Here is a 13,641-nt window from a genome sequence, read left to right as displayed (position 1 = left end):
TATTTGCATTATTTTGAGTGAAGAAAGGGGAACAAAATTAATCATTTGCCCAGGTCAGTATGGTTCAGTAAAAAATCGTGATTCAGAAAGACATTGCCATTGATCTAATAATATATTTATTTGACTTCAAAGGGAAGACACCTTTAATCCTGTTACATTGCTATTCAAGATAATTCAAGACTTCATATAAATACAGCAGAGTTGGTGATCATAGCACTTAAATGATGCTTTGCAACACAAAGTTTACTATAAATAGTTTTATATAACAGTCCTAGATTTGTGAACAAGGAATTTAATTTAGAAAGTTCACTACAGATGCAGGTTACAAACAGGTTACAAGTTCTTCATTTCATCCGCAATCATACAGAGAGGGTGGTCAAGGCCAGAAAGTTACTCATGTCCAATAATGCAGACTGGACATCAGCATTATTCAGCAACTGGTTCAACAAAATTCACCAGCAGAACTGCTTCTGGAAGAAAGATTAAAAACAGAAAAACCACCGTGGAGGTGTAATCTCTGTTTGAACATAACGTCTCATGACCGTTAAAAGATCAAGGAGGTAGACAAATACAGAAGAAAGCAGTAGAATTGGTATAAAACAGGTTTAAAAAAAATCTGTTAATTTTGACAGCAGGTCAAAAAATCTGATTAAGGGTCAGAGAATTAGACATTTCTAAGGGGCGCAGATTAACTGAGATCATACATAGTCAATACACCTGAAAAAATGTCCAGCAGAAATGGGAATGCATCTTACTTAAGCCCAAAAATGATACCGTGTATCATTACTACAGGATGAATGACAGAGACGATTGTACCCCATCTTGGGGTGGCACGGTAGCACAGTGGTTAGCACTGCTGCCTCACAGCACTAGGGATCCAGGTTCAATTCCAGCCTCGGGTGACTGTCTGTGGAGTTTGCACATTCTCCCAGTGTCTGCATGGGTTTCCTCCCACAACCCAAAGATGTGCAGGTTAGGTGAATTGGCCATGCTAAATTGTCCATAGTGATAGGTGCATTAGTCAGAGGGAAATGGGTCTGGCCGGGTTACTCTTCAGAGTATTGGTGTGGACTTGATGGCCCAAAGGGCCTGTTTCCACTCTGTAGCGAATCTAATCTAATACCATTACAGAATGGTACAACAGTTGTAGGAATTCTGGAGAATTATCCTCATGTGGAAATTAAGCAAATCAAAGCGGGGCGACTACTCAAGAGTTCAAAATCATATTGACTGTGAGATAGACTTTGTGGAGGGTAGGGGTGGCGATAATGATGTTAATGATAAGAATGGCAGTATACATAATTATAACCTTGAAGGTAGTGAGGACTGCAGATGTCAGAAAGTCAGAATCGATAAAATGCGGAGCTGGAAAAAGCACAGCAGGTCAAGCAGCATCAGAGCAGTAGGAAAGTCGATGTTTTGAGCAGGGCACTTCAGCAGGGCAGATTTGCATTTTCTTGATAGAATTATAAACTAATTGCTAGAATTATACAAGCCAAATAAGAAAGAAATGTGGACTGTGTTGTAGTATAATGGGAAGTATAATATATAAATGAATACAATAATGTGTTAATGATGGCGATGTAACTGATTACTCTGACATCAGCAGACCAGAGGAAAGTGGAAAAACAGAACAGAGGAAAGCGCAGAAATGGAAGGTGAGTTACGCGCATTAACACATACGTGGAAATTTTGCATGAAAGGTTAAAATGACCTATTGCTTTTAACTACCGTCATCTGATTTTAATACAAAGACATTCAAGTCACCAAAATTGGATTTACAAAATAAACAAACAATGACTTAAAATGGCTGCACTGATCACCTGACTAGGTTGAGCCAAGCTCATGAAAACATCAATAAACCAGATCTGAAATTAATGTCATGAAAATGACTGAAACCAGATAGTCGGACCTATATCTTCCATCATGTTTTATTATTTTTCTTGAGGTTAGTAAGTAATAAAACTCCTCTTTCTTTCACCCAAAAAATCCTGTAATTGGCTCCTTAATTCTGATCTGATGAATTTTGCTTTAAATGAAATGTGACATAGCTGCATGGTAAATATTTCTGCCGCTGACCTAGCAGGTTAAAAAATGGGAGCTGATTCACCTGGTCATAACAAAATGAAGAGTAATACAGTATTTAAGAGAGCAAGAGAACCTTATTGTAAGATAAGGAAAGAGAAATGGCAGCCCGGAATAAAGGAGCAGCCTCAAAGACAATGTTTGTAAAGATTGCCAACACTCAGAGAATTGTGAGATGGTGCAGAGGTGGCTGATGTTACCAGTCAGACATTCATAAACCTCTGCTGAGGATAGTTATAGTACAAATCCTGTCTTCAAAACAGTCACTGTCAAATAAATGATTGTTCTACTGAAGATTTGGTTCTTCCATTGGGATGTTCTGGTGGCTCTGTGATATCCTCTGGATTGACTTTCATTGACTATTCCCTTCTGCTGTGCTCTGCACAATCTTGTTCTTCCTCAGGTTGAGGAGAATGGAAGGGACACCATTAAATATCAGAGTATGAGTCCATGAGCAATTCAGATGAGAACCCTATGGAGCCACAATGGAACAGTAAGCAAAGCAGCAGGGATCTCAATGCCTGGAAGAGAAGGAAAGCCCTGAACCCAAGGTACTTCCAACAGGATGTCTCAGGACTCATGAAACATCATTAAGAAGTGACATCTAGGGACTTTGCTAAACCATCAGTACACTTTCTGCAGTCACTGACATTACAAAATCTGCTTTAATGGCATCTGAGGCTCAGAAAGACCATTGCATTGCAGCCCCATAGCCATCCTCCCAGTGCTCGCATCACACAGTACCCAGTGAAAATAACAAATACATCTGACCAACACCACACACAAAACAGACAGCTACATATTGCCTACTAAAAATTTGTTGATGCTGTCAATCAGAAACAAAAACTGAAATTAATAGAAAAGCCTAGCAGTCTGGCAGCATCTGTGAAGAGAAATCAGAGTTAACAATTTCAGGTCCAGTGACTCTTCCTCAGAACTGATGGGAGCTGGGAAATGTCAGTTTTTATGCAGAAGGTAGGGTAGGGGAGGGGGTAAAGAGTAAACAATAGATAGGTATAGAACCCAAAGAAAGAAAGAAGAACAGTTGGACAAAGGAGTGGATAACGATCTGGCTAGGAGGGTGAATGAAAACTGTTAGTGGCTAACAATGGGTTGTGTGTAATAGCAAACAATATGATCACAAGGCCTGGTGTGTTTGGATGGGAGCTAGGACAAAGCAGAGTTCAAGCTCTGAAGTTATTGAACTTGATATTGAGTCCAGAAGGCCGCCAAGTCTCCGGGCAGAAAACGAGGTGTTGTTCTTCCAGCTTCCAGCTGAGCTTCACTGGAGCATCGCAGCAAGCCTGAGACACAGATGTTGACCACGCAATAGGGTGGTGTGCTGAAGTGTCAGGCAACTGGAAGCTCTGCTTCTTCCTGGAGCAAAGGCCTGAACCATTCCAACCCACCACCACCGTCCTCTGCTTGGCAGGGTTCCTCCTCACCCTAAACAACTTCTCATTTAACTCCTCCCATTTTCTTCAGGTCAGGAGGTAGCCATGGGCATCTGCATAGGCCCTGTTATGCCTGTCTCTTTGTGGGGTACATGGAACATTCCTTGTTCCAGTCCTATTCTGACACCTATCCACAACTCTTTCTTTGATATATTGATGCTATCACCAGTGCTGCTTCCCTCACTCATCCAGAATTGGGAAGGTTTATCGATTTCACTTCCAATTTCCACTCTGCCTTCACTTTCACCTGGTTCAACTCTGACTCCGCCCCTCCCTTCTTCGACATCTCTGTTTCCATTTTGGAGGATAGACTGGCCACTAATTTCCACTATAAACCCACCGATTCCCACAATAACCTGGGCTATACATCTTCACACTCCACTTCCTATAAAAACTCTATTCCATTCTCCCAGTTCCTCTATCTCTGTCACATATGATGATGCCAATTTCAACAAGGGAGCCTCCGAAATGTTCACCTTTTTCCTCAACTGAGAATTCCCCAGCACTGTTGTCTACAGGATCACCAGCCGGGTCTGACTGATCTCCCGTGCTTCAGCCCTCACCCCCTCTCTTCCCTCCCACAACAGTGATTAGGGTTCCCCTTATCCTTACCAGCATCCACATCCAGAATATCATTAGCTGCCACTTCCGCCACCTCCACAATATGCCCTCCCCTCCCTTGTCCACCTTCCATAGAGTATTGTCCCTCCAGGACACCCTAGTCCACTCTTCCTTCACACCTGCACCCACCAATCCCCCACTCACAGCATTTTTCCCTGCAATCATAAAAGGTGTAACACTTGCCCATTTACTCCCCTCTCCTCAGTATCTAATGGCCCAAACATATCTTCCAGATGAAGTAGTGCTTTACTTGCATTTCACACAATCTAGTCTACAGCATCTGCTGCTCACAATGTGGTCTCCTCTACACTGAGGAAATGAAGCATAGACTGGGTGCACACTTCACAGAACACCTTCATTCTGTCTGCAAAAATGACCCTGAGCTTCCAGTTGCCTGCCACTCCAACACCCTGTTTCATGGCCAATATCTCTGTCTCAGGTTTGCTGCAGTGCTCCAGCGAAGCCCAGCATAAACTAGAAGAACACCACCTCATTTTCCGTGTGGGGACCCAGCAGCCCTCTGGACTTAATATCGAGTTAAATAATTTTAGAGCTTGAACTCTGCTATGTCTTAGCTCCCACCCCTACACACTAGACCTTGTTATCACATAGTCTGCTATTACAAGCAACCCATTGTTAGCCACTAAAAGTCTCCATTAGTAGCTATTCACCCTCCTAGCCAGATTGTTATCTACTCCTTTGTCTGTCCAACTGCTCTTCACTCCCTTTGGGATCTATTCCCAACTATTGTTTACTCCTTACCGCCACCCACTACCCTATCTTCTGCATAAAAACTGACATTTTCCTCATTAACATCAGTTTTGAGGAAGGGTCATCAGACCCGAAACATTAACTCTGATTTCTCTTCACAGTTGCTGGCAGATCTGCTGAGCATCTACATATTGCTCATGACTACCCTTGAGTTTCTCATTTTGACCCAGCTGTTGAACAAGTGTTACCCTGTTACTGTCAGCTATAATGAGGGTAGACCATGACCCTGATGGTCCCTCGGTCTGGATGACCCTGGCAGCTGCCATCTGTCTGCCTGAACCTGTGAGGCCCCAAACTGTGTGAAAGGGCAGACACTTCAGCCAATATGCAAGTGTATAATCATCACTTTATCTTAATTGACAAATTAATCTTGAAATAAATAAGAATATTGTCAAAAAAATAAATTTTCGCCACTATATTTTAAGATACATTCTTATTTTCTTGATGCCAAAATACACAAGTCTGTATTTTCACATTTTCCTCACAGTATGTTTAGTTTTAGTCAAAAACTTGGAAGCTATTCCACTGTTTCTTTTCACAGCTGAAATGGTCCATTATTGATATTACCTGAGGGTGGACGGGTTAGAGAAAGGGACATCAAGCTGGTGAATGGAGCATTTTCCCTCTTTGGGCACCCAGCCATAGCCCATACTCCAACTCAGGTTACCAGGGGAGGTGCAAAGAAAAACTCAATGCAACTGTATTATTAAACAATACATTAAAATGTCAAAATTCGCTATGACTTAAATGATGAAAAATAATGCGCAGTTGTAGTTGATACATCAATGCACATCAAATGAAGGGCAACAGCATTCTATTTATCTCTATGATGCAACATCAAATACACTCACATAGAAACATTACTTTGAGCTGAAAAAAGATACTTGATTAATTAGGCTGAGTGATATTTAAAACAAACTGCATTAGCCCAATACATGAATTAATCCTTGACAATGCAATGGCATTGACAAAGCTAGAAAACAAATGGGTGTGATACACTGAATGCCCTTATAACATGCAGTTGGAACAACATTCCTGTAACTGTCATAGCTTACTACTCAGCTGAAGTTCTTGATCCATATTGGGCCTTGTGCTAAAACCTTGTTGACAAGTGAGTGGAAATTGGGAAATTAAGAAGCATTGCAAAAATATAAAATTATTGCAGTTAAAACTAGCCACATAAACATTGTCAATGCACTGATAGTTATACAAAAGACTCAGGCAGCTTTAACGCTCTTTCATTGTTAATCATTCATTCCCACATTCCAACAAACAAATATTCATGCTCCAAATTACAATCAAAAGTCTTGACATATTCATATATTAAAATGTCTTTACAGACAAAGCCACTGTGCAGAATACAACACACAAATCAGACTGTAGATTAAACATATGTTACTCTTTTCACTTAAGACAACAGCGAGACCTGTATGAGTAGATGGTACAATATACCAGAAAGTAGACAAAATGTGCAAGAGGTTCTAAAAATTATAACCCTTGCGCTCCTTTGGAACAAGTTGATCTGAACATCATTGCATCAAAAAGGAACAGGCAAGGTAAAGCCACTAGCTTCCATCAAGCACAGGATTAGCACCTTCTAGTTCTTCCATTTGGAGTGATATCAGGAATATTCAGGCAGCTGGGTAAGGCCTACAACGTCACTAAATGAAACTAAACAAAGCATGAGGCTGGTACATTTGCAACATTTAAAAGGCATCTTGAATAAGAAGAATTTAGAGGGATATGGGCCAAGTGCTGGCAAATGGGACTAGATTAGGTTGGGATATCTGGTCGGCATGGACGACTTGGACCGAAGGGTCTGTTTCCGTGCTGTACATCTCTATGTCTCTATGTGGCCGTTGATTTAATATATGCTAATATATATCTGTAAATATGATTTTAAAAATCTTTTTAAATTGAAGTAGTGGCAATAATGCATCTTAAAATTTTCAAATGCTTAAGGGATAGAAGTTCAACCATGGACATATCCCTAAAGAGGTGGTACCCCATTAGCTATCTCAATCAATATTCATCACCAATGGAACTGAACATAGGTGAGGAGCTTTAACAAGTAGGTTAAGACTACCCATTAATTAATCTCCAAATTAATCCAGATAAGCATTCAAACTCCAAAACTGAAAAAAAGATGCAATTGATCAGTTTATAGAATTTACTCAGCCTATTCCTTTAATCATGAATTTGAAGAAAAATATAATAACAAGCACACTGACCTGTAGTTTACCATCTTTAAAAGTCACTGTCTGGATTTCATTGACCAGACTTGTAGTAGTAAAGAACACAGCCTGTTGTTCACCATCAATTGTGACAGCTGCTTGAATAATTCCTTCTTTAGATAAGATTCGCCATAAGTCAAATCTCTGTTTGTTAGCTGGACTTTGCAAACGTAGTGTAGCAACAAATACGTAAGAAGGAGGCAAGCCTTCTGGAAATATGTCTCTGAAAATATATAAACATGACATTTTGCAAACAAACATTCAATTACTCATACAAACAGAGGTGGATGTCGGCTCTGATTTCATAATTATAAATCTGTATTTTTCATGGGTACCTGCCACTTTATCAAAGTTTTCCTGTTATAGAAATGCATTCTTTAAATCTTCCTTTGACTTTACTTGGAAACACTGCGATCATAAATCTGCTGTGGCAAAACGCCAATCATAAATTAGACTTGCCTTTACACATTTAGGTTTTTATTATTTTATTTGAATGGCAAGCTGGTGGATATTTATGTTAATAGCATTGCAGTGAGGGAATTATGACTTCTGGGACCTGGTGAACACGGCAAACATTGAAGGCGAACATGGCCTTCGCCAATTAGAATAAAGGATTTTGAAATTCACAGAATAACTTCGGAGAAGGAATAGCTGAGCTCAATGTCAATTTTTTTCACTAACGCCTGGGGTCTGGATGTCACTGGCTTGGCCAGCATTTATTGTCCATCACAGTTGCTCTTGAAAAGGTGGTGATGAGCAGCTTTCTTGAACTGCTACAGTTAATATGATGTAGGTACATCCACAGTGCTGCTGAGGAGTTCCAGAGTTTTGATCCAGTCACAGCGAAAGAGCAGAAATGTAGTTCCAAGCCAAGACAGTGTGTGGATTAGAGGGAAACTTGCAGGTGATAACACTGCCATCCCTTTTGGGTGCTGAGGTTTGGAAGATCCTGGGTGAATTGCTGCAGTGGATGCTGCAGATGGTACAAATTTCTAGCTCTGTGTGTCAGTGGTAAAAGGATTGAAAGTTGAAAGCGGTGGACATGGTGCTAATCAAGCAGTCTGCTTTGTCCTGGATATATGTCGAGCTTCTTGAATGTTTTGGAACTGCACTCGTTCAGGCAAATAGGAAGTATTCCATCACACTCCTGACTTATGCTTTGTTGGTGATGGACAGGCTTTAGATGGTCGCAGTCTGGAATTTATGTGACATGGATGTATACTTGCCACTTATCAGCCCAAGCCTGCTTGCTGCCCAGGTATTGCTACATGTGGACATGGGCAGTAACTGAGAACTGGTGAATGGCACTGAACATTGTGCAGTCATCAGAGAACATTCTGAATTTGACCTTAGGTTTGGGTGCAGATAATTAAGTGGTGAAAGAGAAATAAACAACAGAATATTGGAGTCAGAAAGATGACAAAGAAAAAGCACGTTTTGAACCACAAAGATTGATATTTGTGATAGTTAATTTCAGAGTCAGAGAAACTACCCAATGGAACCTAACACATAGGAGAGGAGACAGAGGGTATTTAGGCTAAAATGGACAGGACATAACAGTCTGTGGCTAGTTTAATTCGTATATTGTCAACCAATAAAACAACATCAATTTATTCAATGATTTTCAATGGTGAAGGAGACATTGTGGGGCAGGATAACTTGTAAAGCAACCAGGGATACTTGCACTTAACTGGGCATCTGCCACTCCTCCGAACTTGGTGTACCATTTGTATACAAGCAACAGGAACAGCACTGACACACTGTTATCTTGAAGGGAAAATTTGTAGTGCTGGTATCAAAATGTCAATTCAGAAAAAAGTTTAACGCTTAAAAGGTTCCTAATCTAGTGGAAGGATACATATTAATAAAAGGAAAGGACAGGAAAAAAAAAAATCAACTCTACCCTATTGAGTTAAGGACCATTCTCATGCACCATTTACCCAACTGTTTTCCATGCTATTCCATGTGAGAAACAATGAAAACATAATCTTTTGTCAATTTAGAAAGAAAAACTGAGAAATCCCTCTCCAACCAGTGGAGACAATCTACTCAGCATTAGTTACACAATGAATCATCGCAAATTACAATTAATGAGCAACTTGTCATCTGTAACTGGAGATTACGTCTTATCTCAGTAATCTAACAAATTCTTTTTTTATTTGCTCGTGGGATATGGACATCACTGGTTGTCCAGCATTTTATTGTCTGACCCTTGCTGTCCTGGAGAAGGTGGTGGTGAGCTACATTCTTGAACCGCTGCAGTTTACATGCTGTAGGTTAACCCACAATGCCCTTAGAGAGGGACTTCCAAGATCTCATTTAAAGAAATATAGCATCACCATGCTCACCAAATGTCTCAGTGGCGTATGTTCTAAAGAACTTCCTCTAAAGAAATACTAGCGTCTAGCTCGATTTGGGGTGACTTCTAACCCCACCTTCACTATCTATTCTAAACAATGTGGTGGTTGGGGAGGTCTTGAAGAGCATTGCAAAAAGGGTAATGAAGAAGGAAACTCGGTGAGGTGCAAATCCACTCAAAACTAATTTTACCCTTTCTAATTTTTAATGAATAAAAGGGAAGGTGTATTTTACGTAGAGACTCTCTAATTGTCCACAGAACTCAGATACTCAGGTTAATAGTGGTAAAGGGCATGACTTTTCTCCCAAGCCACACTAAAAGCCATGTTATGATGAAGTGAAATTATGTACAGACACATTATTTAGCACCAAGATGCAAATAGCCAAAATTGTGGTTCAGATAGGAAGTTACAAGGTTGCAAGCATAAACATCACCAATGGCTCCAGATAATCTAGTAATCAAATATTCTGACTGATGTACTGGATTTCAATAACATAAACCATTTAGCACTTGTTTCTAGTACGAATGATTCCTAAGGAAATATTACCAATGATAATATCTCAACCTGGCTGGTAGGGCACAACAAGGAATCAGAACTTGGTCATTTCTTTTATAATTGGCCTGATTTCCTTATATACAACCAAAAAAGCAAATCAAGAAGGAAACATAACATTGGCTAAATGTTATACTTAAGTGCAACATCATGATCCAAAATACAGTTTGCATTTATCTTTCTTAAATGATGTAACTGTTTAACCTTATCTGTTGCCAATGCTGTCAAAGTGTTAGTACAAATTACTTTGCCAGTAGATGCTTAATTTAGTTTTATTATGTCAGTTCAGCTTAAACTATTATACTAATGGATATAAAAGTATGTGATTAAATTTCCTGTATGAGATCGCTACAAATTTTAATCTAAGAATAATATTTCTTGGCAAGATACCAATGCTTTTCTAACTCTCATCACAATATTCAGGACTTCCCATGGAATCTACAGCTAATGAAACATATAACACAATTTCTTTTTTAATTATTTGTACAGATAATGCCTTCCAAGAGAACACCTCCATTTTAACATTATAAATCCTGCAAAATTATCACTAGTCTAATCTGAAATAAATGCTGTTGTTTTAAAATCATGAACTCATGATTTTACTGGCTTTCAAAGCAAACATTTTGGTCAAATTGGATTTGCAAGATCTAAGGACAAAAGAAAAGGTGGGGACTTCCTCAGGATCAAGCAGTTCTAATATACAGATAATATTGTGGTTAATTCCATTAAAGAAAAGTACAGCCCAAAATGTATCTTCTTTGTTAGCTCCACCAGTCGAAAACCTTGACCTTAGATATGCTTTTGACATGTTACAGTATGGACTTGATTTATTTTCCTACCATTTATTTTGTGAATTAGAATATGTTAAGGCATCTGGCTGGGTGTATGAATAGGAAGGGCTTAGAGGGATATGGGCCAAGCGCTGGCAAATGAGACAAAATGAGGTTCGACATTTTATTAGCATTTCAATTGTAAGCCATACCTAGTGTTCTCCGTTATGTCTGTTTGAGATGTCAATAAGAAACCTGCTTCTGTCGTCAATGATCCAGATATTTCCCGAGCTTTTTGTGGTATTTTAAAGCCCACAATTAATTCAAAACCTTTCTCATCACGCGCAGCTACAGGGATTCTTGTAGGACATACCGATTCTGAAGAACAAATGAGACAGAATGAGGTCAATATTACTGTGTACAGGAATCTGCTTCATATTGTTTAGTGTACACAAGATTCAATTAAGTTAGATTAGATTCAAGTGTACCTTGCTTTCCCTAAGCCTTATTTATGTTATCTTGTTTTCAGTTACAATCACATTGCAAGAACATTGTAGCAATGCCAAAAACAGCAGGTCTTTGACAAAAAAGATCACTTTGCTGCAAAAGTTGCGTCCAGAGATCATGACAACTGAACGTAGGTGAAGAATGATTTTAACTCTTAAACCATGCAGTTGATTTCCAACCTGTCTGCTCAGTTGAAACCAGGTAGCTTAGCAGTTAAAATAGACCACATCACTTCCCCACCAATGCCCCACATGCTCTTCAACTTTAGCCTGGTGATCAAAAATTCCAGTGAGTTCCTTTATTCTACACTATATGTTTGAGTTCTCATGACATCATACAACAAAGGCCACAGCTTTCATTTCAAAGTCAAGTGAGTTTATCTCTAGAAGTTTGTCATTCAAAATCTGTGTTCATTTTTCCTTTCTGATCCACTACGCCACACAGTTAAAGTTAGATCACCGACTCTCGAACTCTATCCTGCTTTTACACCAGGAGAACTCGCCGGAAACCACAGTAAGTATTGGTGTCTGTTGTGATTCTAGGTTCTTCATCCAAACTCACTAATTAACTCCATAAGATGGGTAAATTATAAGCAATTTTAATTTATTTCAAAACTCCATCTAATATATACATTATGTATAATATATAATGTACACATGTTACAGGATAGCTCACAAACGGGTATAATCTAAAGATTCAGCAACCACAGTATCTCCTAGTAATAGCTGTAACCACTCACATGTATAATTAAGTGTCTGCTGGTTACTTCTTCGTTGATATTCTGGTCTCTTGATTGTTTACATCTTCTCTTATCGGGACGTGCCCTTTTTTTCATAACTTAAGAGTGAAAAGACACAGTAGGGTGGTTGCAAAACTGTTTACATAAAAGATAGGTTGGGAAACATGGTGGACCAGTGGTTAGCATTGCTGCCTCACGGCGCCAGGAACCTGGTTATGATTCCAGCCTCGGGCATCTACCAGTGTGGAGTTTGCATGCTCCTCCCTTATCTGCGTGGGTTTCTGCCGGCTGCTGCCCATAGTGTCCATGGATGTGTAGGCTAGGTGGATTAGTCATCGTAAGAATAAGAGGGTGGGGTTATGGAGTTTGGATGCGCTGCTCTTTGGAGGGTTGATGTAGACATGATGGCCTGAGGGCCTCCTTCTGCACTGTAGAGATTCTAAGGATTCTATGATCTCTGGATAATCCATTTGTAGTGCATTTCTCCCTTTTAATCTCCCTTGACACCTTCAGGCATGACATTCCAGAGCAGCTAAGTAACTAGCTTGCCACCCACTTTGTAATGGATTTCATAGATGATATCTCTTCATCTTTATTTCAAGTCACTGTAATCTGGGTATACACTTATCAGTGGCTTATGCCAAATTATTTCCAATTGTTTGCCATCAATTTCCATAACAAATCATCTACTAAATAGGTATATGTGGAATCTTGAGATGCCAGAATGAGTTCTCACTCTCCATGTTTGAATAGTCGGATTGCTGTTGCAAAACATGTTTGGAGGCAAATGCTGTTGGCTTTCCATCTTGCATGAGGTATGCTTGTAAGCCTTTTGGAGATGCACTGACCTCTAAAACTACATCCTTTCTTAGTTGTAATACCATAGAACATATTTCTTCTGACAATACTTGTTTACATAACTTAAACAAGTGCTGACTGTCCTCCTGACTGCAACCAGAATCATGTTCCTGCACTGCCGACTCTGATATCCTCCTACTCAGCATACCATGCAGTAGTCTTGGCCTACAAGTTACCTAGCTCTCATCCAGTAAAAATGACTCTTATTTTAGAACATAGAAAATAGAAAAGTACAGCACAGAACAGGCCCTTTGGCCCACGATGTTGTGCCAAGGTTTAATCCCAATGTTAAATACGATAACTTAACCTACGCACCCCTCAATTCACCGCTGTCCAAGTGCATGTCCTGCAGTCGCTTAAATGTCCCTAATGACTCTGCTTCCACCACCACCACTGGCAACGCTTTCCTTGCATTCACAACTCTCTGCGTAAAGAACCTTCCTCTGACGTCCTCTCTATACCTTTCTCTGAATATCTTAAAACTATGACCCCTCATACCAATCGATCCTGCCCTGGGGAAAAGTCTCTGGCTATTGACCCTATCTATTCCTCTCATTACCTTGTAAACCTCAATCAGCTCTCCTCTCTTCCTACTTCTCTCCAGAGAGAAAAGTCCGAGCTTATTCAATCTCTCTTCGTAAGGCAAGCCCTCCAGTCCAGGCAGCATCCTGGTAAACCTTCTTTGCACCC

General features: G+C 39.8%; 1 protein-coding gene across 1 annotated transcript in view; it reads right to left on the bottom strand.

Moving 5' to 3' along the window:
- LOC122549191 (collagen alpha-1(XXI) chain-like) overlaps window positions 1-13,641 on the bottom strand; it is a 173,905-nt gene that overhangs the window by 129,790 nt on the left and 30,474 nt on the right. The window contains exons 4-5 of the mRNA XM_043688582.1: window positions 11,060-11,225; window positions 7,163-7,388 (exon numbers count right to left, since the gene is read on the bottom strand). Of these exons, the coding sequence (XP_043544517.1) occupies window positions 7,163-7,388; window positions 11,060-11,225 (392 nt within the window). The remainder of the gene's footprint in view (window positions 1-7,162; window positions 7,389-11,059; window positions 11,226-13,641) is intronic.

This window comes from Chiloscyllium plagiosum, chromosome 4, assembly GCF_004010195.1.
Source record: "Chiloscyllium plagiosum isolate BGI_BamShark_2017 chromosome 4, ASM401019v2, whole genome shotgun sequence".
NCBI lineage: Eukaryota > Metazoa > Chordata > Chondrichthyes > Orectolobiformes > Hemiscylliidae > Chiloscyllium > Chiloscyllium plagiosum.
The sequence above is the reverse complement of the archived record's forward strand: the minus strand, read 5'-3'. Positions and strand labels throughout refer to the sequence as shown.